At 42.5% G+C, this 22710-nt stretch overlaps 1 protein-coding gene across 1 annotated transcript in view; it reads left to right on the top strand.

Annotated features, from left to right (window-relative positions):
- The window catches only part of ptprga (protein tyrosine phosphatase receptor type Ga), a 324968-nt gene that overhangs the window by 194674 nt on the left and 107584 nt on the right, over positions 1–22710 (top strand). The window contains exon 4 of the mRNA XM_070445823.1: positions 8266–8414. Coding sequence (XP_070301924.1) covers positions 8266–8414 — 149 coding nt within the window. The remainder of the gene's footprint in view (positions 1–8265; positions 8415–22710) is intronic.

Raw genomic sequence — 22710 nt, 5'->3', positions numbered from 1 at the left:
ATTTTATTTTATGAATCTCTCTGGACACGATGTGTCATGTATGAACTGGTGTTGTCCCTGGTCCATCTCTCCCAAATGGTGAACCTTAATGGACCCCTGTATCTGCTTTTAAAATGGTGGGCACATACGTACACCTTGTATAACATGTAATCCCACTCTCTGTGAATGATCTATTGTGTTCCCCTTAAACTGTTCTATCATATAATGAAGATCTTATAGCCCATAAAGCTTGCCATATTTCTATCAAGGCTAACACTGGTGTTATTTTCTGCTCCCTCTCTAGTAGGCAGTGAGTGAGTGAATGGCCCATACACATTCCTCAATGTAGTGTAGTGTAGTGTGGGGGGGGGGGTGAAAGGCTTGTTGTTTAGATGAAAGAGAGTCAGGTTCATCTGATGGGGTACTGTACGTCTTCTCAGCAGTTTATTAGCATCCCTGTCGTCACTCAGTGTTAGAGAGAAGACTCGGAGAAAGAGAGAGCGAGAGAGAGACTCCTCAACTCATTCAGCATGAGAAATGTCTGTCCCTGATCGCGTGGTGTTTTTCCGAGACTCTGATGGCCACAGCCGTCTCTTCCCAAGGCCACGGTGTGTTAAAGGATGAGGGCCACCCCTGAGCTGTCTGCTCTGCAGGCATGGTGGGGGAGCACCGGTGTAGTACAGGTTAGTACAGCACGTTAGCGTAGCAGTGGCGCAGCCCACCGAGTCAAATAAAGTGCTAACACAAACAACAGCTGCGGAACGAAATAGCGCACAGCTTCTTATCTCTGCTTACTCCATAATGCATGCCTAACAAGACAAATGTCCTCTTGTTGTGCCATGCATTATTTATACAGTACATTCTCCACTATTTATAAATGACAGCTGAGCATCTGTGAAGTAATCACCTGAAGGGGGTGGCTGATGAACAGTGTAGTAAACCAGGAAGGAAGGGGTAAGCATCTCTGAATAATGGATGCTTCAATCAGCTTCTTCTCAAAGTCCTCATGCTTCTGTGAAAACTGTAGCCTCGGCTGAACTCTAATCCTTTCACCTTGAAGCAGGAAGTCATTATATGTCTCACGGCCAGAAGAATAGTATCAGGGTTTTTGAGAGGGAGAGGAGGGCGGCMGGAAGGATGAAGGGAGAATACTTTCCCAGAATCGTATCAAATAAACCTTTTAAGAAATTCATGAGGACTTGGAGTCTTCAAGTCTTGAAGAAATATTTGCATTGATCAAGGCTTTATATCCATATCAGCCCCCTGTTTTCACACACTGCGGTCCAAGGTCTCGCTGGCTTAGCATCTAATTCCTGCTCGCCTGTTAGCGTTCCCAAACACTGGCTCCCATCGCTAATGAAACTCCCAGGACCTGCCTTCCCCTTGCATGCTGGATTAGGACGCTGAATCAACAAAAGGCAAAAACAAATTATGAAAATAGAGAGCAAGAAATGTGTTTTTTATCCCTGCCTTGCTCTGAGCGCTAATGGAAACTGCCATGCCATCCCTTCCGCTAGCCTGTTAGCATAAACCGTAACCATAAAATGAGACTAAACGTAGCAGCAATACAGTGAAGTGTATTTAGCTTAGCCACAGTGGTAGTCTCCCTCCACATCACCTTTCTCTGCTTTGAGTCCCATGCAATAGATGCTAAGCAACACCTTAAGCACACTATGCATTGTTAATCCCTCAGCTTTTATTTGGCTGCCATTTGTAGTCTCAGTGGTATTATGAGGTATGCCAAGAAGGCCAGGCTCCCACAGGAGGCCTTACTACTTAGTGTAACCTTAGCATCCTGGATGCAGACTGGTAGAATTTCAGTGGGAGTGCCAACAACCTTGTAAAAGCACCAGGCAACACATCTCTTAAAATCTCCAATATCTCCCAGAGGAAACAAACTACAGAAGGAGAGGAAATAAACTGTGATAGACCAGCCAATTGTTCAAGGGTCAAAGACTTTGGCAGAGTATCCGACCTGAGAAATGTCAAACTAAGTCAATGTATTTGAAAGACCTAGTGTATTTAGTTTGACATGTCTCAAGTTTCAGACTTTGCTGAAGATGTTAAGATGACAAACAGGCCACTTGAGTGCTTCTTCGAAATGGGACAGAAATCTCCTGTGAAAGGAGGAGTAAAAACGATTCTGAAATGCAATGACAGTAAGACATCGGTTTGACAATGGGAGCATTTATTTACGGTCATATTGGTGAATTAAATATGAGTCTATTCAGACAAATTTGTGAATCCCAAAAATGTACCCCTCTGTCAATTCCCACTTTATTTCAACAAGAGGATGATGAAATAACAATGGACTTGCAGAGACAATTAGAAGTGGCTGAGAAGATACAGTGCCTTCAGAAAGCATTCACATTTTGTTGTGTTACAGCCTGAATTCAAAATTGATTAAATAAATAAAAATCTCACCCATCTACATACAATACCCCATAATGACAATGTGAAAACATGTTTTTAGAAATGTTTACAAATGTATTGAAAATTCAATATAGACATTTCTAATTTACATAACTATTCACACCCCTGAGTCAATACTTTATAGACGCATTGGCAGCGATTACAGCTGTGTCTTTTGGGGTAAGTCTCTAAGAACGTTGCACACCTGGATTGCACAATATTTGCACATTATTCTTTAAAAAATTATTCAAGATCTGTCAAGTTGATTGTTGGTCATTGCTAGACAGCCATTTTCAAGTCTTGATTGTGGCGGCCAGGTCATCTGATGCAGCATTCCATCACGCTCCTTCCTGGTCAAACAGCCCTTACACAGCCTGGAGGTGTGTTGAGTCATTGTCCTGTTGAAAAACAAATGATAGTCCCACTAAGCGCAAACCAGATGGGATGGCATATTGCTGCAGAATGCTGTGGTAACCATGCTGGTTTAGTGTGCCTTTAAATCACCAGCAATGCACCCCCACACCATCACACCTCCTAATCCATGCTTCACGGTGGGAGCCACACATGCGGAGATCATCCGTTCACCTACTCTGCGTCTCACAAAGACACAAAAATCTCAAATTTGGACTCATCAGACCAAAGGACAGATTTCCACTGGTCTAATGTCCATTGCTTGTGTATCTTGGCCCAAGCAAGTCTCTTTTTCTCATTGGTGTCCTTTAGTAGTGGTTTCTTTGCAGCAGTTCGATCATGAAGGCCTGAGTCACGCAGTCTCCTCTGAACAGTTGACATGAACACATGTCTGTCTGAACAGACATGTGTTTGTTACTTGAACTCTGTGAAGCATTTATGTGGGCTGCAATTTCTGAGGCTGGTAACTCTAATGAACTTATCCTCTGCAGCAGAGGTAACTCTGGGTCTTCTTTTCCTGTGGTGGTCCTCATGAGAGCCAGTTTCATCATAGCTCTTGGTGTTTTTTGCGACTGCACTTGAAGAAACTTTCAAAGTTCTTGACATTTTTTGGGATTGACTGACCTTCATCTTAAAGACTGACCTTCATGTCTTAAAGTAATGATGGACTGTCATTTTTCTTTGCCTATTTTAGATATCTTTCCGATAATAGGAACTTGGTCTTTTACCAAATAGGGCTATCTTCTGTATACCACCCCTACCTTTTCACAACACAACTGATTGTCTAAATCGCAGAGAAGGAAAGAAATTCCACAAATTAACTTTTAACAAGGCACACCTGTTAATTGAAATGCATTCCAGGTGACTTTCTCATGAAGCTGGTTGAGAGAATGCCAAGAGTGTGCAAAGCTGTCATCAAGGCAAAGGGTGGCTACTTTGAAGAATCTCAAATGTAAAGTATATTTTGATTTGTTTAACACTTTTTTGGTTATTATATGATTCCATATGTGTTATTTCATAGTTTTGATGACTTCACTATTATTCTACAATGTAGAAAATAGTAAAAATAAAGAAAAACCCTTGAATGAGTAGGTGTGTCCAAACTTTTGACTGATACTGTAAGTCAAACTGTAACTTGGCCATTCAGGAACATTCAATGTCGTCTTGGTAAGCAACTTTAGTGTACATTTGGCCTTGTGTTTTTGGTTATTGTCCTGCTGAAAGGTGAATTTGTCTCCCAGTGTATGTTGGAAAGCAGACTGAACCAAATTTGTGATACTTTACACCTTATTCTAAAATGGATTAAATTCATTTTTTTACAACTATCTGGAAAAATTTGATAGGGTTTATTTTATCTTCCTTGGTTAGATTCTAGCTCATTTTGCTATGGCTAGCATTAGTTGTTGATCATGTTGTTGTTGATGTGCATAACTGAGGGAGAGAGAGCCTACCTTTTCATGATTGTTTGATTAATAGCGCTGCAAAGTTCCAAAATGCAAGAGGACTCAAATGAACTCAAATAGTTTTTGTCACATTTTCCGAATACAACAACCGTGAAATGCTTATTTACAAGCCCTTAAACCAACAACGCAGTTCAAGAAATAGAGGTAAGAAAATATTTTCTAAATAAACTAAGGTATAAAGTCAAATAAAAAATAACACAATAAAATAACAATAACGAGGCTATATACAGGGGTACCGGTACCGAGTAAATGTGCAAGGGTACAGGTTAGTCGAGGTAATTTGTACATAAAGTGACTACAGTATGCATAGATAATAAACAGTGAGTAGCAGCAGTGTAAAACAAAGCGGGGGTTAAATTAATAATTGTTCAGCTGTCTTATGGCTTGAGTGTAGAAGCTGTTAAGGAGTCTTTTGGAACCTAAACTTGGCACTCCAGTACCGCTTGCCGTGCGGTACTAGAGAAAACAGTCTATGACTTGTGTAACTGGATTCTTTGACAATTTTTTGGGCCTTCCTCTGACACCGCCTAGTATAGAGGTCCTGAATGGCAGGAAGTTTGGCCCCAGTGATGTACTGGGCCGTACGCACTACCCTCTGTATCACCTCACGGTCAGATGCCGAGCAGTTGCCATACCAGGCAGTGATGCAACCGGTCAGGATGCTCTCGATGGTGCAGCTGTTTAACTTTTTGAGGATCTGGGGACCCATGCCAAATGTTTTCAGTCCCCCGAGTGGGAAAAAGTGTTGTCTTGCCCTCTTCACGACTGTCTTGGTGTGTTTGGACCATGATAGTTTGTTGGTGATGTGGACACAAAAGAACTTGAAACTCTCGACCCGCTCCACTACAGCCCCGTCGACGTTAATGGGGGACTGTTCGGCCCTCCTATTCCTGTAGTCCACGATCAGCTCCTTAGTCTTGATCATGTTGAGGGAGAGGTTGTTGTCCTGGCACCACACTGCCAGGTCTCTGACCTCCTTCCTATAAGCTGTCTCATTGTTGTTGGTGATCAGGCCTAACACTGTTGTTTCATCAGCAAATTTAATGACAGTGTTGGAGTCGTGTTTGGCCATGCATTTGTGGGTGAACAGGGAGTACAGGAGGGGACTAAGCACGCACCCCTGAGGATCAGCGTGGCAGATGTGTTGTTGCCTACCGTTACCACCTGGGTGCAGCCCATCCAGGATCCAGTTGCAGAGGGAGGTGTTTAGTCCCAGGGTTCTTAGCTTGGTGATGAGCTTGAAGGGCACTATGGTGTTGAATCCTGAGCTGTAGTCAATGAACAGCATTCTCACATAGGTGTTCCTTTTGTCCAGGTGGCAAAGTGTATTGTGGAGTGCGATCGAGATTGCGTCATCTGTGGATCTGTTGGGGCGGTATGCAAATTGGAGTGGGTCTAGGATTTCCGGGATGATGGTGTTGATGTGAGCCATGACCAGCCTTTCAAAGCACTTCATGGCTACCAACGTGAGTGCTACGYGGCGGTAGTCATTTAGGCAGGTTAACTTCGCTTTCTTGGGCACAGGGACTGTGGTGGTCTGCTTGAAAACATGTAGGTATTACAGACTTGGTCAGGGAGAGGTTAAGAATGTCAGTGAAGACACTTGCCAGTTGGTCCGCGCATGCTCTGAGAACATGTCCTGGTAATCCGTCTGGCCCCGCGTCCTTGTGAATGTTGACCTGTTTAACTTCTTGCCGCACGGATCCCTTTAGCGGGATCATTTTCCTAAACAACCGCTGAATTGCAGAGCGCCAAATTAAAAAAAWAATATATATATATTTATAATCATGAAATCACAAGTGAAATATACCAAAACACAGCTTAGCTTGTTGTTAATCCACCTATCGTGTCAGAGTTTTTAAATATGCTTTACAGCGAAAGCAATCCAAGCATTTGTGAGTTTATCAATCACTAGACAAAACAGTAAGAACAGCTAGCCTCAAATTAGCTTGGTCACGAAAGTCAGAAAAGCAATAAAATTAATCGCTTACCTTTGATAATCTTCGGATGTTTGCACTCACGAGACTCCCAGTTACACAATAAATGTTATTTTTGTTCGATAAAGATTAGTTTTATAACCAAAAACCGCCATTTGGTTTGCGCGTTATGTTCAGAAAACCACAGGCTCGTTCCGGTCCTGAAAGTATCCGTAATGTTCGTAGAAACATGTCAAATGTTTTTTATAATCAATCCTCAGGTTGTTTTTAACATACATAATCGATAATATTTAAACCGGACGGTAACCTATTCAATACTACAGAGAAAGAAAATGTCTAGCTACATCTCTCGCGCGCAGGAACTAATCAAAGGACACCTGACCCGTTTTGAAAAATCTCACTTAATTTTTCTAAATAAAAGCTTGAAACTATGTCTAAAGCCTGGTCACAGCCTGAGGAAACCATTGGYAAAAGAATATGGTTGATACCCCTTTAAATGGAGGAGGGGCAGGCAACGGAACAGAGATTTTTCCAAATAAAAGGCACTTCCGGGTTGGATTTCCTCAGGTTTTCCCCTGCAAAATCAGTTCTGTTATACTCACAGACATTATATTTTGACAGTTTTGGAAACTTTAGAGTGTTTTCTATCCTAATCTGTCAATTATATGCATATTCTAGCATCTGGACCTGAGAAATAGTCCGTTTACCTTGGGAACGTTATTTTTCCAAACATAAAAATTCTGCCCCCTAGCTGAAAGAAGTTAAAGGTCTTGCTCACATCGGCTACGGAGAGCATGATCACACAGTCGTCCGGAACAGCTGGTGCTCTCATGCATGCTTCAATGTTGCTTGCCTCGAAGCGAGCATAAAAGGCAATTAGCTTGTCTGGTAGGCCTTAGTCACTGGGCAGCTCACGGCTGGGTTTCCCTTTGTAGTCCGTAATAGTTTGCAAGCTCTCCCGTGGTATTGACATATTTGCAGATATCCATTCAGGTGTATTTTGTGAATTTTGGTGAATGCGTTCTCATGATCTAATGTTGTGCTGGTGCAACTGCCWGTAAACACACAGTCCAGTTCAAAGTGAATGATGGCATGCCTGTGTGGCAAATGACTTGTTTGTATAAAGGCCTACTCTAGCTCTGATTGGCTATGGTGCTCCGGTCTGTGTAGACTCTGGTCCTGGATGAGACAGATGTTTTTATTAGATTTTATTTACTGCAGTGTCTATTAAATGTCCGAACGCACGGACGTTTCCCACTCTATATTGCTATAGAATGCTCACAAATGCCTTGGTATACGTAATTCCCAAACATTCTAAGAATTTATGAAAACGTGAAAGTGACCATATCTATGTGCTCGCTTGTCATATTCTTCTTGGGGGTGTATATGAACAGATTTTTTAAAGATTTAATGTTGCTAAAATGCTGTCTGTTCTTCTTTAAGGTGAGGCATCACACCTTAATTGGGTCTTTTTCCCCCCTGATTCATATCACAATGACCTTTTACCAGTTGAATATAGACACCAATATAAGGCCTTTTTGTATTACAACTTTTCTGAAATATTGTATAAAAATATGCAATGAGGCAATATCTCATTAAATATGTGCCTATTTGCATATACTGCAATTCTATTTTTCTAGTCACTGGATGAAGTCAGCCGAAATATTTTGGTTTCATTTTGTTAAGACACTCCAGGACGAGACTTGTATAGAGAAGATTTTTGGATATATTTTTTTTAAATCTTTCTATCTGTAAAATACTAAACTGCATTTTTAGCTCATATTTCCAAAGAAAATGTGATCTAGAATAAACATTAAAGAACATATCAACAATTCCCTCCAAACAGTATCTAAGAATAACCACACAAAATGTGGTGAATGCAAAAGCTCAGAAAAAGTAGTTGGTGTGAATCTGACTGGTGTTTTTTCTGTCTTGTTTATACAATTTGCAATAATTCATGATAAGTTTAGCTAATTCGTAAGTAATTTTTCATTATGTTCCTTCAGTGTGTGAACATTATMAAGTGTGATAATATGGTGACTCTCTCTCTCTTTCTCTCTCAGTGGCCATCATGCTGAAGGATGACTACTTTGTGCGTGGTGCAGGCCTGCCGGGGCGTTTTAAGGCTGAGAAGGTGGAGTTCCACTGGGGCCAGAGCAATGGATCAGATGGCTCTGAACACAGCATCAACGGCAGGAGGTTCCCAGTGGAGGTGAGAGGGAGGGGTCTGCCCCCACATCTGGGTATGGGAGGTTGGTTGGGGAAGTGTGGGGGGTGGTCTGGGGAGATAGAGGGGATTATACGACGTGGTAAACAAAATGGATAGGAAATGTGGGAGAAAGGAGAGGGAATGGGAACATCAGGATGAATAAAGTGGAGGCGAGGATTCTAGAAAACCCCAGTGTATGAATGAGGACCAGTGGGGGTAGGAGACAGCCTCCTGTCAAGATGGGATAGAGTAGAGGGTGGTCCCGTATTGATCTGACAGGACATAATGTGGAGCAGCTTAGAGACAGCTTTAAGATCCAGTAAAAAATCGCAAGTGATCCCTCAACCCGGCGGCCAAGTGTGTCGTGTCCCTTGGATGGCAAAATGTCACTCTTTCTTCTGTTTGGTTTCATCMGAACTTTAGCAGCCTCTGCTGTCCTTAGCCAACAGATTAATATCATTTGACATTTGGTGGATTTGGCTGGTATTGGCAGTTTGAAATTATTTCAATTTTATGTTGTCATTTTTTTAATGTTTTATTCCTCCAATAAAGTTGATGCACTGTGTAACAGGCCTAGAAATTCATAGAAAGCCTTGGAAATTCATGCTGCATCTTATTGCATTTACATTTTCATGTTCCACGCATTGCAAAACTGATCGATGAAAAGCCAAAGTCCCTCTTCTGTTATACTGATGGGTTCTTGAATGATTCAATATGTATGATTTGCGGTGTAGTCCACTCTGTTGATGTCCGTCCTGATGCAGAATAGAATGTCCTAGTCCAATAGGCGTGTGACTCAGTTCTGTGAGAGTGTTACTGTTGTGAATGCAAATGAGTGCTTCCAACTCCCCCTGCTCATGTCCTTATCTGTAGAGAGAGAGAGAGAGAGAGGATACAGAGCTAAGGTTGAGGGAAGAAGAATGTACTGTGGAAAAAGTGCATAATTAACACACGGTTAAGGAGAGTGATTGTGTCTAAGAGGTAATTAAAGATGTCAGTGGCAGGGCAGAGTGTGGGTATGTGCATGCTTCGTCCGTCCGTGCATGCCTGTGTGTGTTCCTGTGTGTAATTGTGTGTGCGTGGGCACCCCGTTGCCATCATGCTTTGCTGTGCTAGTCATTATATGTTTCCAGCTAATGGTACATTACCTTTGTATGTCACAGGTGCTGTGCTGACCTGTATTACAGGAGAGTGCTCTGCTTTTCTTTTGCCAGGAAAACAGCAGTGATAATATACATTTTCATGACAGCCAGTGTTGGTTTTGTTGAATTGTTTTGAAGGCAGAAGATTAGAAGTGACAGTTTTTTTCTCTCAAGTCACTACAATGGATATTAWTTCACAGGTAGACAGTGGCTTGGTAGCCAAATGTGTACTCAACACACCGAGGCGCACCGGATCTCTCTCAATCATGTGTAGATGTAGCAAAAGATTTCTTCATGAATGGAAATTGCCAATGACAAGGTTTAGTCTGGGCAATACCCTACACCCTACACCCTTTGCAGAGACATTACTTTAAAATGTGGGTCTCGTTAAATTGGTTAGCGCTAAATCTCTGCTTCTCCCTCTTGACCTGACCTGAATTCAGTCACTCTGGTTTTCCCCACTGTGGTTGTACAGCCTGGGATCAAGTATAGCGTTTGATGGACAAAGGCTCAAGCTTTGATTACTTTTTTTTATGATCGTAGTAATGTGCCCTTTTATACTTAGCCCATTTTAAATGATCCATTTTGATCCTCATTATGTACAGCCCAGTATTTTCTTCAATGTCACTGGCCATTTAGAACATTACAGTAATACTAATCCCCTAGTGATTTTTCGAGAGAGAGAGCGAGAGAGAGCGAGAGAGAGCGAGAGAGAGCGAGAGAGAGAGAGAGAGAGAGAGAGAGAGAGAGAGAGAGAGAGAGAGAGAGAGAGAGAGAGAGAGAGAGAGAGCCCTTAGACAGGGCCCTCAATGGCAAGGGGAAACACACTCCACCTGCAACAGAGAGAAACAACCCCATTGACATTGACTAATGATAAATAGTAGTACTTGTAGCTGATTATACACATCTGTGGTGAGCCGCTTTCTTCCACTTCCGCTTCTTATCCCTTCTCTTTTTTCCCTATGTGAAGCCAACAGCTCTCACATAGCCTCTGTGTGTGTGTGCATGCTTGRGTTTGGGRACTTTCTAGTCTCGGCTTTTGTTATTGGTCCTTTAAGTAGCACTCTATCCAATGGAATGAGAGATAAGCTGGGCATAAAAGGCATGTAAGCTCAGGCCTCTTAAGGAAGGTTAATCAAAGACTGGAGAAAAATTGCAAAACAGCAMTGTTACATGTTTGTGAGGTCATTTTTGTTGTTCCACTCTCAGATAGTATAATATGTGTCAAGGAGAGAAAGAGAGAGGGCACAGTTATAAAGAATGAAAGTAAAAGAACAAAAATAAAGAAAAGCCCTCCAAGTGCCTTTATGAACAGTAGTGCTAGTATGGTTAGTGCAAACAGAAAGACAGACTGCAGCCTGTACTGTAGCTATGGCCTGATGTCCTTGGTGACTGTCACTAGAAGGCCCTGGTCTGAGGCTGAGCCCACTCCTATGAATACTCATGAGGCCACTGCTGTCAACASAGAGGAGATTTGCTGCAAAATGCTGCTCTCKTTTCGTAAAGTCCTCTGGATAAATAATTTATGATTTACAAGCCTTGCCATTTAGTAATTGTTCTCTAATAAGCTCCTTCAATGGCGTGATTAAGTGGGGGCCTGCTCCCTTCCTACCTGCTGTTTTAACTGTGAACACTGGTTAACATGCAAAACACAACCAGGCAGGAATGAAGCACAGCTTTCCATCTACCGTACCATTCAAAAGTTTGGACACACCTACTCATTCAAGGGTTTTTCWMTTTTTTTTACTATTTTCTACATTGTAGAATAATAGTGAAGAGATCAAAACTATGAAATAACAAATATGGAATCATGTAGTAACCAAAAAAGTGTTAAACATATCAAAGTATATTTTATATTTGAGATTCTTCAAAGTAGCCACCCTTTGCCTTGATGACAGCTTTGCACACTTTTGGTATTCTCTCAACCAGCTTCATGAGGTAGTCACCTGYAATGCATTTCAATTAACAGTTGGGCCTTGTTAAAATATATTTTATGGCATTTCTTTCKTTCTTAATGCGTTTGAGCCAATCCGTTGTGTTGTGACAAGGTATTGTATTTATTATGGATCCCCATTAGCTGCTGCCAAGGCAACAACTACCCTTCCTGGGGTCCAGCAAAATTAAGGCAGTTTATAKAATTTTAAAAACATTACAATTCATTCACATTAATTTCACAACACACTGTGTTCCCTCAGACCCCTACTCCACCACTACCACATATATACAGTACAAAATCCTTGTGTACGTGTGTGTATAGTGTGTATGTTATTGTGTGTGTGTGTGTGTGTGTGTATGCAAGTGTCTGTGTCTAAGTTTGTGTTGCTTCACAGTCACCGCTTTCCATAAGGTGTTTTTTAAATCTAATTTTACTGCTTATGTGAGTTACTTGATGTGGAATAGAGTTCCATGTAGTCATGGCTCTATGTAGCACTGTGCTTCTRCCATAGTCTGTTAGAGACCTCTTATGGCATGTCTTGTGGGGTATACATGGGTTTCCAAGCTGTGCGCCAGTAGTTCAAACAGACAGCTCGGTGCATTCAACATCTCAATACCTCTCATAAACAAAGTAGTGATGAAGTCAATCTCTCTTCCACTTTGAGCCAGGAGAGATTGACATGCATATTATTAATATTAGCTCTCTGTGTACATCCAAGGGCTGCCCTGTTCTTAACCACTTGCACATTTCTTTTTTTTCCCACTTGCACAAGTCCTTTTTTGTGGCACCTGACCACACGACTGAACAGTAGTCCAGGTGCGACAAAACTAGGGCCTGTAGGACCTGCCTTGTTGACATTGTGTCAAAAGTAGATAGTGCTTTATTATGGACAGACTTCTCCCCATCTTAGCTACTGTTGTATCAATATTGTTTTGACCTGACAGTTTACAATCCAGGTTACTCTAAGTAGTTTAGTCATATCAACCTGCTCAATTACCAGATTATTTATACAAGATTTAGTTGAGGTTTAGGGTTGAGTGAATGATTTGTCCCAAATACAATGCTTTTAGTTTAAGAAATATTTAGGACTAACCTATTCATTGCCACCCACTCTGAAACTAACTGCAGCTCTTTGTTAAGTGTTGCAGTCATTTCAGTCACTGTAGTGTTGACATGTATAGTGTTGAGTCATCTGCATTCATAGACACTCTGGCTTTCCTCAAAGCCAGTGGTAATTCATTAGTAAGATTGAAAAAAGTAAGGGCCTACTAGACAGCTGCCCCGGGGAATTCCTGTTTCTAACTGGATTATGTTGGAGAGGCTTCCATTAAAGTACACCCTCTGTGTTCTGTTAGATAGGTAACTCTTTATCCCAATATAGCAGAGGAATGTAAAGTCATAACACATACGTTTGCCAGCAGCAGACTGTGATCGATAATGTCAAAAGCTGCACTCAAGTCTAACATGACAGCCCCACAATCTTTTTATCATCAATTTCTCTCAGCCACATCATCAGTCATTTGTGTAAGTGCTGTGCTTGTTGAATGTCCTTCCCTATAAGCAGCTGAAAGTTTGTTGTCAATTTGTTTACTGTAAAATAGCACTGTATCTGGTCAAACACATTTTTTTTTTAAAGTTTACTAAGGGTTGGTTACAGTTGCTTTTTGAGCCAGTAAAGGGGCTTTACTATTAGGTAGCGGAATGACTTTTGCTTCCCAAGAAGAGAGGTAGGGGTGGATACAGAAGATACCAATTCCATTTACGGAAGACAGCTCAAATAAGCAAAGAGAAACGAAAGTCCATCATTACTTTAAACATGAAGGTCAGTCAATCAGGAAAATTTCAAGAACTTTGAAAGTTCTCAAGTGCAGTCGAAAAAACCATCAAGAGCTATGATGAAACTGGCTCTCATGAGGACCGCCACAGAAAGGAAGACTGAGAGTTACCTCTGCTGCAGAGGATGAATTCATTAGAGTTACCAGCCTCAGAAATTGCAGCCCAATAAAATGCTTCACAGAGATCAAGAACAGACACATCTCAACATCAACTGTTCAGAGAAGACTGGTGAATCAGGCCTTCATGGTCTAATGCTACAAAACCACTACTAAAGGACACCAATGAGAAGAAGAGACTTGCTTGCTCCAAAGAACATGAAGAATTGACATTTGACCCTTGGAAATCTGTCCTTTGGTCTGATGAGTCCAAATTTGAGATTTTTGTGTCTTTGTGAGACGCAGAGTAGGTGAACGGATGATCTCCACCCATGTGCGTGTCCCACCGTAAATCATGGAGGAGGAGGTGTGATGGTGTGGGGGTGCTTTGCTGGTAACAGTCTGTGATTTATTTATAATTTAAGGCACACTTAACCAGCATGACTACCACAGCATTCTGCAGCGATACGCCATTCTATCTGTTTTACGTTTAGTGYGACTATCARTTGTTTTTCAACAGGACAATGACCCAACACACCTCCAGGCTGTGTAAGGGCTATTTTACCAAGAAGGAGAGTGATGGAATGCTGCATCAAATGACCTATCCTCCCCAATCATCCAAGCTCAACCCAATTTAGATGGTTTGAGATGAGTTGGAGCGCAGAGTGAAGGAAAAGCAGCCAACAAGTGCTCAGCATATCTGGGAACTCCGTCAAGACTGTTGGAAAAGTATTCCAGGTGAAGCTGGTTGAGAGAGTGTACAAAGCTGTCATCAAGGCAAGGGTGGCTACTTTGAAGAATCGAAAATCGAAAATATATTTTGATTTGTTTAACCGTTTTTTGGTTACTACATGATTCCATATGTGTTATTTCATAGATTTGATGTCTTCACTATTTTTCTACAATGTAACTTTTTTTCAAATAAAGAAAAATCCTTGAATGAGTAGGTGTGTCCAAACTTTTGACTGGCACTGTATATCCGTCAACTACTGTGTCTTACCTGCTCGTTACGTACAACACTCATATCTGATGCAACTATCACATCKCTACCCTCAGTCTCTGAATGGATTCCGGAAATATTTGGCTTCATAAATAAATTATGCATTGAGTTAGAGGCCTTCAGGGTTCAAATAATTGGACCTGTTCCAAAATGGACCTGGGGCTATCCCATCTCGACCCGATATGCATACATTTATTATTAAAATATAGAGACCTGTGGACAACTAGACCCGTTACGTATTGACCTGGTCAGATCCAGACCCATTCCGATCCAAGTGAGATAGGAGAACAAAATTACATTTTTAAGCTAGGAGCTGATAAAGCGCAAATGAGAGGAGGTAGAGCGAGGTGATGCTCTAGCAGGGGCCATGCTGTGTGTTTAGGGTGCTGTGTGTTTAGGGTGCTGTGTGTTTAGGGTGCTGTGTGTTTAGGGTGCTGTGTGTTTAGGGTGCTGTGTGTTTAGGGTGCTGTGNGTTTAGGGTGCTGTGTGTTTAGGGTGCTGTGTGTTTAGGGTGCTGTGTGTTTAGGGTGCTGTGTGTTTAGGGTGCTGTGTGTTTAGGGTGCTGTGAGTGTGAGCGAGTGACATGGAACAGGGAGGAGGGAAGGAGAGACTAGAGACAGCAACCAACCAAGCCGAATCGTGCTATAGTAGACTATAGCTGCCATAGCTAGGTTATTTATCATACAATATGATTACGTAGTACCTGTCTTGACTGCATCAAACCGGGAGTAAATAGTTAAGCTTGCTAGGCTAATAGAGGCTGAATGCACTTTCTCGTCCTACACAGTTACAAAACAACAACTATTCCATTCAGAATATAAAGTAGCAGCCTACCTGTTGGCTCTTGATCATTGTAGCCTATCTTTCTTTAACTGATTAGATATCTCCTAACTTTTGCCCCTCACAGAGTTTCTATGACTGTAGCCTATTGTCTCTTTGAWGACTTATGATTGGCCAACAATAAAAACAAGCTACACGTGCCACTTTTGTGAAAAGCAAAGAGCAGCAGCATAAATGATACAATTTCTCAATCTCTCTCTCTGTCTCTCTCTCTGCTGCAACAGTCGCYTTCAAAACTAGGTTTAACACAATGTCAGAATGACCTCACAAGTTATTACAGTATCTTTCATTGCAGGGACAGCTCTCTGTTCAGAGAGGAAGTCCTCCAACTGTAATATCACACATCTGCTCCCGTGTTGTAAGGTGGTTAGAGGAGAGTGTTCCAGCTCTATCTCTCCATGCCCTGTTTGCACCCTGGAGCAAGTGATTTTACTGCTATCTCAGTCTCAATGAGGTGCTAAGCTTTCCATTCTATCCAGCCTAACCTGGCCTAGCCTCTTCCTCCTTTTTCCACCCTCCTCCTCTTCCTCCTTGCTCCTCCTCCTCCCCAGGCTGGTCATGATAAACGAGAGGAAGGAGGGACGAGGGGATGAGTCTGTGGGCCCCAGATCCAGCTGTGATAGTTTTTACCCACCTGCTTAGATAAAACAGCCACTGTAAATTAACACACAATGTGTGGCAAGGGAGGTGAAAGGCACACACACACACACACACACACACACACACACACTGATACACACACACACTATGGTGCTGAAAGTATCAAAGATAAGAGATTTTATTTCCGTCTAACCTTTTTACAGTGGGGGGAAACAGAAAGTGCTATCCTGGTCTAAATTACCTTGGGCCAGATTCCGACCTGAGTTAAGCACGTGTCACGCCCTGACCTTAGAGAGCTTTTTATGTCTCTATTTTGATTTGGTCAGGGTGTGATTTGGGTGGGCATTCTATGTTCATTTTTCTATGTTTTGTATTTCTTTGTTTTGGCCGGGTATGGTTCTCAATCAGGGACAGCTGTCTATCGTTGTCTCTGATTGGGAACCATACTTAGGTAGCCTTTTCCCACCTGTGTTTTGTGGGTAGTTGTTTTCTGTTTTGTGTTTGCACCAGACAGAACTGTTTCGTTTTGTTCCACTTTGTTATTTTGTTTCAGTGTTCAGTTTGAATAAATAATCATGAACACGTACCACGCTGCGCTTTGGTCCTCTTCTTCAGACGAGCGTTACAGCACGCATAAATGGAACTTATTTCTCTTTTTATGCACTTTTCTCTCTGTGTATTCTGACCTTGAACTTAAGCATGAGCATAGTGTGCTATTCACCTGCTATTTGTTTTGGGTGGAGATTGAATAAATGAAGGTGTGGTGGAGGTGTGTCTACAGATACGTCGGTTTCTGACCTTGAATTGATTCCATAATAATTCCACCACATTTATGTGTGAGGAAACCATGAATAAGTGGAAAAATGTCTTTCAATTGATCCCTAATATTTTGAACTCGTTCTCTTGATATATTCTATTAAGTCTGTTGACAAAATTCGAACTAAAAGGTAAACCGTATTTAAAGGGATGGCTTAAGATAAATGTACTAAAAACCCTATTGAATGAACACTCCACAAGAAACTCTGTTGGCCAGCAACTGGGAGGGTTTTCAGCAGTTGAATCACATTTATTCAGCAAGTGCAAGTGAACCACGCCTGCAAAGKCCGTTATACACCTTCATAAGGTAAGTCTGAATACCAACTATTTAGAAGTATGTAGGAAAGGCGTGCATAAGAAAGGCGTAATTTCCTATGTTGGAATCGGGCCCCTGGTGAATAGTGATAACCCTGTGTATTCTCTCATGTACTGTATCTGTATGTTTGGTAGTGGTGTGTAGGGTACATTTGTGTCTAGTTGTGTTGATATTTGCACAAAAACAATCACTGGGCCGTTCTCTTTTATTTCCAATGTGTTCATCTTTTTATTTGTCTGTAACTTTGACTTGAGAAGTTGCTTGTTGGTTTCATATTTGTACCTGGTCCATTTCCCTGTCACTGTTATCACATTTCTGTGAAATTCCTCTTATTCCCCTCTCCTCTCATCCAACTCTGTTTGCCTGAAGCTCACCAGCACTGTAAGACAATGGAACACTACAAATCTAGATCTTGCTACGGTAATGCTAACATGTAGGGATAGATATTGATCGGTACGCTGGTTCTATTTTCAGTGCCCGTGGATACTCTGAACACATTTAGTGTAACCTTGCCAGAATGCCCACGCTTCAGTTATGCTAGAACTCTTCCACTTCTTGGCAACACAGAAGCCTATGATACTGTGCATGGCTATATAATTACTAAGATTTGTTTGTGTGTTTAGGTGTGCGCGTGTGTGGGCATACAATCAAACAAATAGTGTGCAGTCTATGCCAGGCTTCGGAAGTTGCAATCTGCTGTCTGTGTAATGTACAGTCAGAGGAAATGAGTGGCATGGCAATACAAAAAACATGTCAAGGAGAGGAAGCTGAACAAGATGTCCAAAGAGGAAATGAAGAACAATGGCTTTATTGTTGAGAGAGTGAGAGAAAGAGTGGAGGATAGACCAGTCGGCTTAGAGCTACGGTTTTAGTGGACTGAGAGGAGGTTTTATAGCAGTGAGATAAATAGTGAAGCACTTGAGTGACGAGTAGGGTACTGGAGTCCCAGACTCACCATGTTCAGATTCTCAGTATCTCTGTGCTAATTCGAGAACGTACATTGACTATATCCAAACGTCTTGCACAGTGATATCAAAGTCAAAATATGATCATTTTCAACAATTAGTATTATTTTGGTTGGATTCAGAGAGGGAATAGCCTAAGTGGTATTCTTATTTACTGTCATGCTGGGCCTCTCTCTATCTCTTTTCGTATCCCTCCTCTATTTCTCTTCTCCTTCTTTCTCTCTCTCCCTCTCTCCCTTTCACACACTCTTTCTATATATCTATCTCTCTTTCTCTCTCTCCCTCTCTCTCGCTCCCTTTCTTGGCAGCTACATTCCATTAAACCTTCAAAGATAACTGATGACTGCCATGCTGAGGTCCTTTTTTTTCTTTCTCTCTATTTTATTTATGATTGGCCTCCCTCTGGATAGGAAGGCGTGCAATTCCTAACATAATGTTATATTTCCTGGCCTGTCCTCAGTGACACAGAAAAACACAACCATTCTTTAAAAGCCCAATGCTACTGTACCTAGAGGGCAAATAGATGTTGTCCCAGTTCTGGCCTGGCTTGATACCATTTTTAGTAATCTCGTTTCAGATATAGGCTTCCGCTTTTTGTTTTCTCAAAAGCAATATTTTCCAGATTTTATGAGAAAGCAATACCCGCTAACATTTCTCATGTAATGCATTTCAATTGGGTTTTAAGACAGATTGCAAAGGGCTCCACACACCAAACATGTTTAATATCCCAGCTAGTGGTCCTGTATTGTACAAATTGTAGTGAGGGAGATGAGAGGTAGCTTTGGTGCCACAGGTGCCTATAGTAGGCTACACATGACCTTTTTGATGGACATCCATTTGTGAGAATTGAACAGAGCCATGGTCTTAATCCCCATGGAGTGCTCAGCCATGTCCTAAATCCCATTTGAGAGCTCAGCCATGTCCTAAATCCCATTTGAGAGCTCAGCCATGTCCTAAATCCCATTGGAGAGCTCAGCCATGTCCTAAATCCCATTGAGTACTTCAAAAAAAAAGGGGCCCAATTGGGTTTTCTCCCCCCCCAAAATTCCCATTTGGAGAGCTCAGCCATGTCCTAAATCCCATTGGAGAGCTAGCCATGTCCTAAATCCCATTGGAAGCTCAGCCATGTCCTAAAATCCCATGGGAGGCTCAGCCATGTCCTGAATCCATTGGAGAGCTCAGACATGTCCTAAATCCCATTTGAGAGCTCGGCCCATTGTCCTTGAATCCCATTGGAGAGCTCAGCCATGTCCTAAATCCCATTGGAGAGCTCAGGCAGTATGAAGCACAGCATCAAAACATCTCCTTGATGTGCTCTCGCCCCAACAAGGACACATAGTGAAACACATCCTGTCTGTCTGTCGTTGGTTACTTCCCAGCACAAGGCTTGTGATTCAGCCTCAGATCTTCCATGGTCCCAGCGGGTGATATCGCAGAGCACTTCCCAGTCTTGGTGCACCTCAGGAGGGACACAGCTCCAACTTTGTATCCACTTCAAAGTGGAAGAACACAGAGGCTACTGTATTTTTTTTCTGTCAGACCAAACAGTGCAATACTTCTTATTTTTTACCACTGTAGGCATGTGTATGATACATGTGACTCGTGTGATGTGTGCTTCAGGGATAACAGCCCTAACGTCAGTGGAGAGCAGATATCCCTCCAAACAGAACATGGAACATTATCACCTTGTTCTATTATATGGCTTTGAAACCAGTGGTTTCTGTGTTAACTCTCTTTCAGCAGTCCAGCTCATTAGATATTTGATGAGCCTGTTTAGCTTTTAGCACCACGAGTCAGTTTTCCGTCTTTGAAGGAAGTCTGTTTGTTTTTGTCAAGCTCAAGTAGGCCACTATCTCTTTCTTAATGAGCCAGATAGTCCATATTAATATTTCAGTCCTATTTGCAGAGAAAATACCCCCTCCCTATACACGCACGCACGCACGCACACACACACACACTCCCCTAACAGTGTAATTTTCAGACCATGGGAGACACCACCATGTCTCGTTCTGTCTCATTATCAGAATCCCCAGTCTCTATCAGCCTCATTATTTATCTCTTTAGCGCAGAACTAGGGGACAATTCAAAAACACTCCTTCCACTATCTGTTCCCCTCCCTCTTTCCATCTGTGTCCCACACTCTCTTCCACCCTCGTCCCAGCGCTCTTTCTCTATCTCCTCCCCCTGTCTTGCTGGGCCTTGGGCTGACATAGCATTGTCACAGAAGTAGGTGTGAGGTTGAATCTCAGCATGCTGGCTGCTCAGTCTCCTCAGTGTAGGGCAGGATAGGAGCTGCCATATACAGAACATACAGTACACACTGGTGCACAGCCATGATTAATATTCCTTCCACAGTTTGGCAGATAAATCACACTCACGCCTCACTGCATTTTGTCTTTTCAGCATGTAGGACATGCACCGAGTAAACATCCCACCTGTCTATACAGCAGACATGCTTGGTTTATGTGAAATGGCCTTGTCCTCTTCTTTCTCCTTTCCCATCTCTTCTTGGTGTCKTTTCTCTCTCTCTCTCCCGTTGTCCTCTTCTCTCTCTCCTCAGTCTTCAGAAGCTCTGAGCCTGTGTGGTGTTATTACCATTTATATTAATAGTGTCGAGCACTATGTGCCTGGAACGTGCCCTTAGCCGCTCACACATCTTTTTCTCTCTCCAAGTGGTCCGTGAACTCTATAAAACATTTTCAGATGTGTCTGTTGGATTCACAGGATGTGCTATCCCCTCAGTAAGTAGCAAAGACTTGAATTGTCTCGTTTGTGCTGGAGAAAGGGGCAAATTGGGCTCTGCTGTCAGACACAAGCAGAGGGAGAAAAGGTTGGAGAGATTGAGGGGTGGAGAAGAGGGGAGGTGGGGARGTGTGCATGCGTGTTTGCATGGGTGTGTTGGCTAGATGGATGGGAAATCTTTGGGAAGCGCTCCCAGGGCTCTGGCCACTCGTTTATCTCCCTCCTTCCTTCACATTGATGGCTGTTGTTCTAAAGGATAAAGTGTGGAGGTGGATAAACGCAGCCTGTCAGTCAAAGCCAGCATAGTGAGGGATGGAGGGGCCAGGCCTACCATGGCACTTACTCAACCCCCTGAGAGGCCACACAGAGGATACATTAACATGCCACCTGCATAGGCCTCATGATTAATCGCACAGGCCCATTAATGTTGGGTAAATGTTTTCCTCGCTCTCATGCAAGATATGAATACATATCCCAACCAGAGTACTAGGACCCCTGGGGGTACTTGGTCTATCCACAGGAGGTACTTGAGAAGACTCATGAGACCATAGGCCTACTGGTCAAATGCACATGAGGGGGTACTTCAGGGGTACACCAGGCAGAGCAAAATTCAGTTGGTGGTACAGTAACCGATAAAGGTTGGGCACCACTGGAGTACAGTACTGTATAACATATTTGTTTCTGTGAGTGGGTGTACACTTATAGATGTGGTATACATATTGTATGGATATAGGTGTGTGTCAGCACCTGTGTGAGTGCGTGTGCATGCTTTATCAGTTGGCCCAATGATTGAGCAGAGAAGTCAAATATAGAATTGTTAGAATATATTGCTAGAATAAGACCCCCTCGCAGCATATACACCATAACCACAATCATCACATACATTGGATGCTCCCAACGTATACCGACACCCACACATGACACTTTGTGTGATACAAATTATATGTTTTGATGTGTTTTATTTAGTTCCTCTATAGGTTTATTTCTAGGTTCCTGTCTTTCTAGGGAGTTTGTCCTAGCCACCGTGCTTCTACATCAGCATTGCTTACTGTTTGGGGTTTTAGGCTGGGTTTCTGTATAAGCACTTTGTGACAACTGCTGTTGTAAAAAGGGCTCTATAAATACATTGATTGATTGATATTTGTTCTCACAACAATGCCATAATTCCCCTGGATAGGGCCTTTGTAATTGACGAGGTTATTAGTTATAATCTGAATAATTACTGCTCTGCTCTGGGAGTCACTCAACAGTGAGAGGGTGTGCTGAGCTATGAACACTCTGAGCCAGTACAAAGAGGAAATGAAACCTGGAGGAACGAAACCTGGAGGAAACTAATTGGTTAATGTTGTTAAGATGCTCTGAATGAAGATGTATGGTCAATATGTTTATATCCCTGGGCGCAGGGACGGGCACAAATGGTTGGCCAGCCCTGGCCCACGGTCAGCACAGTTTAGGAAGCCAGCAGATTGGCAATAATGATGAGTGGGCCAGGTCACTTCCTCTCCCCGGGCCTTTGATGTGAGGGGAGATGTTGATTGTTTCTGTCTGAGGAATGTTCCATCTTCAGAGGAGCTGTTCTATCAGTCCCAGACGGCGTGAGAGGAGGGGGTATTTTTTGCGTGACCATGACCCTGCTCTGGTGGTTAGCACGTTCAAACCATCTCCGACCATCTCCGGGGGTCTGGTTGCTGTTCTAACTTTTGAGATTTGTGATGTTGGATCCCGTGTGGAGCAGCGGGGGCTCCTTCCCTGTTCAAACATGGTTGCTTGGAGTTGAGATGGAGCTTGTATGTTTTACCGCGCTCTGCCTACCCTGTTTTTAAGCTACAGGAATGGAGAAATGGTGTTACAGACCCCCTAAGGCCATGAAACAAGGCATGATTCCTCCCCTGTCCTTCCCTTTCCTCTCTCTCAAGAATTACAGTTGTCTTCTACCCAGGTTGTTTTTCTTAGCTGTTGATTTAGAATTACAGTTGTCTTCTACCCAGGTTGTTTTTCTTAGCTGTTGATT

This window comes from Salvelinus sp. IW2-2015, linkage group LG11 (genome assembly GCF_002910315.2).
Source record: "Salvelinus sp. IW2-2015 linkage group LG11, ASM291031v2, whole genome shotgun sequence".
Lineage (NCBI taxonomy): Eukaryota > Metazoa > Chordata > Actinopteri > Salmoniformes > Salmonidae > Salvelinus > Salvelinus sp. IW2-2015.
This window is presented reverse-complemented; position numbering and strand designations above follow the sequence as displayed.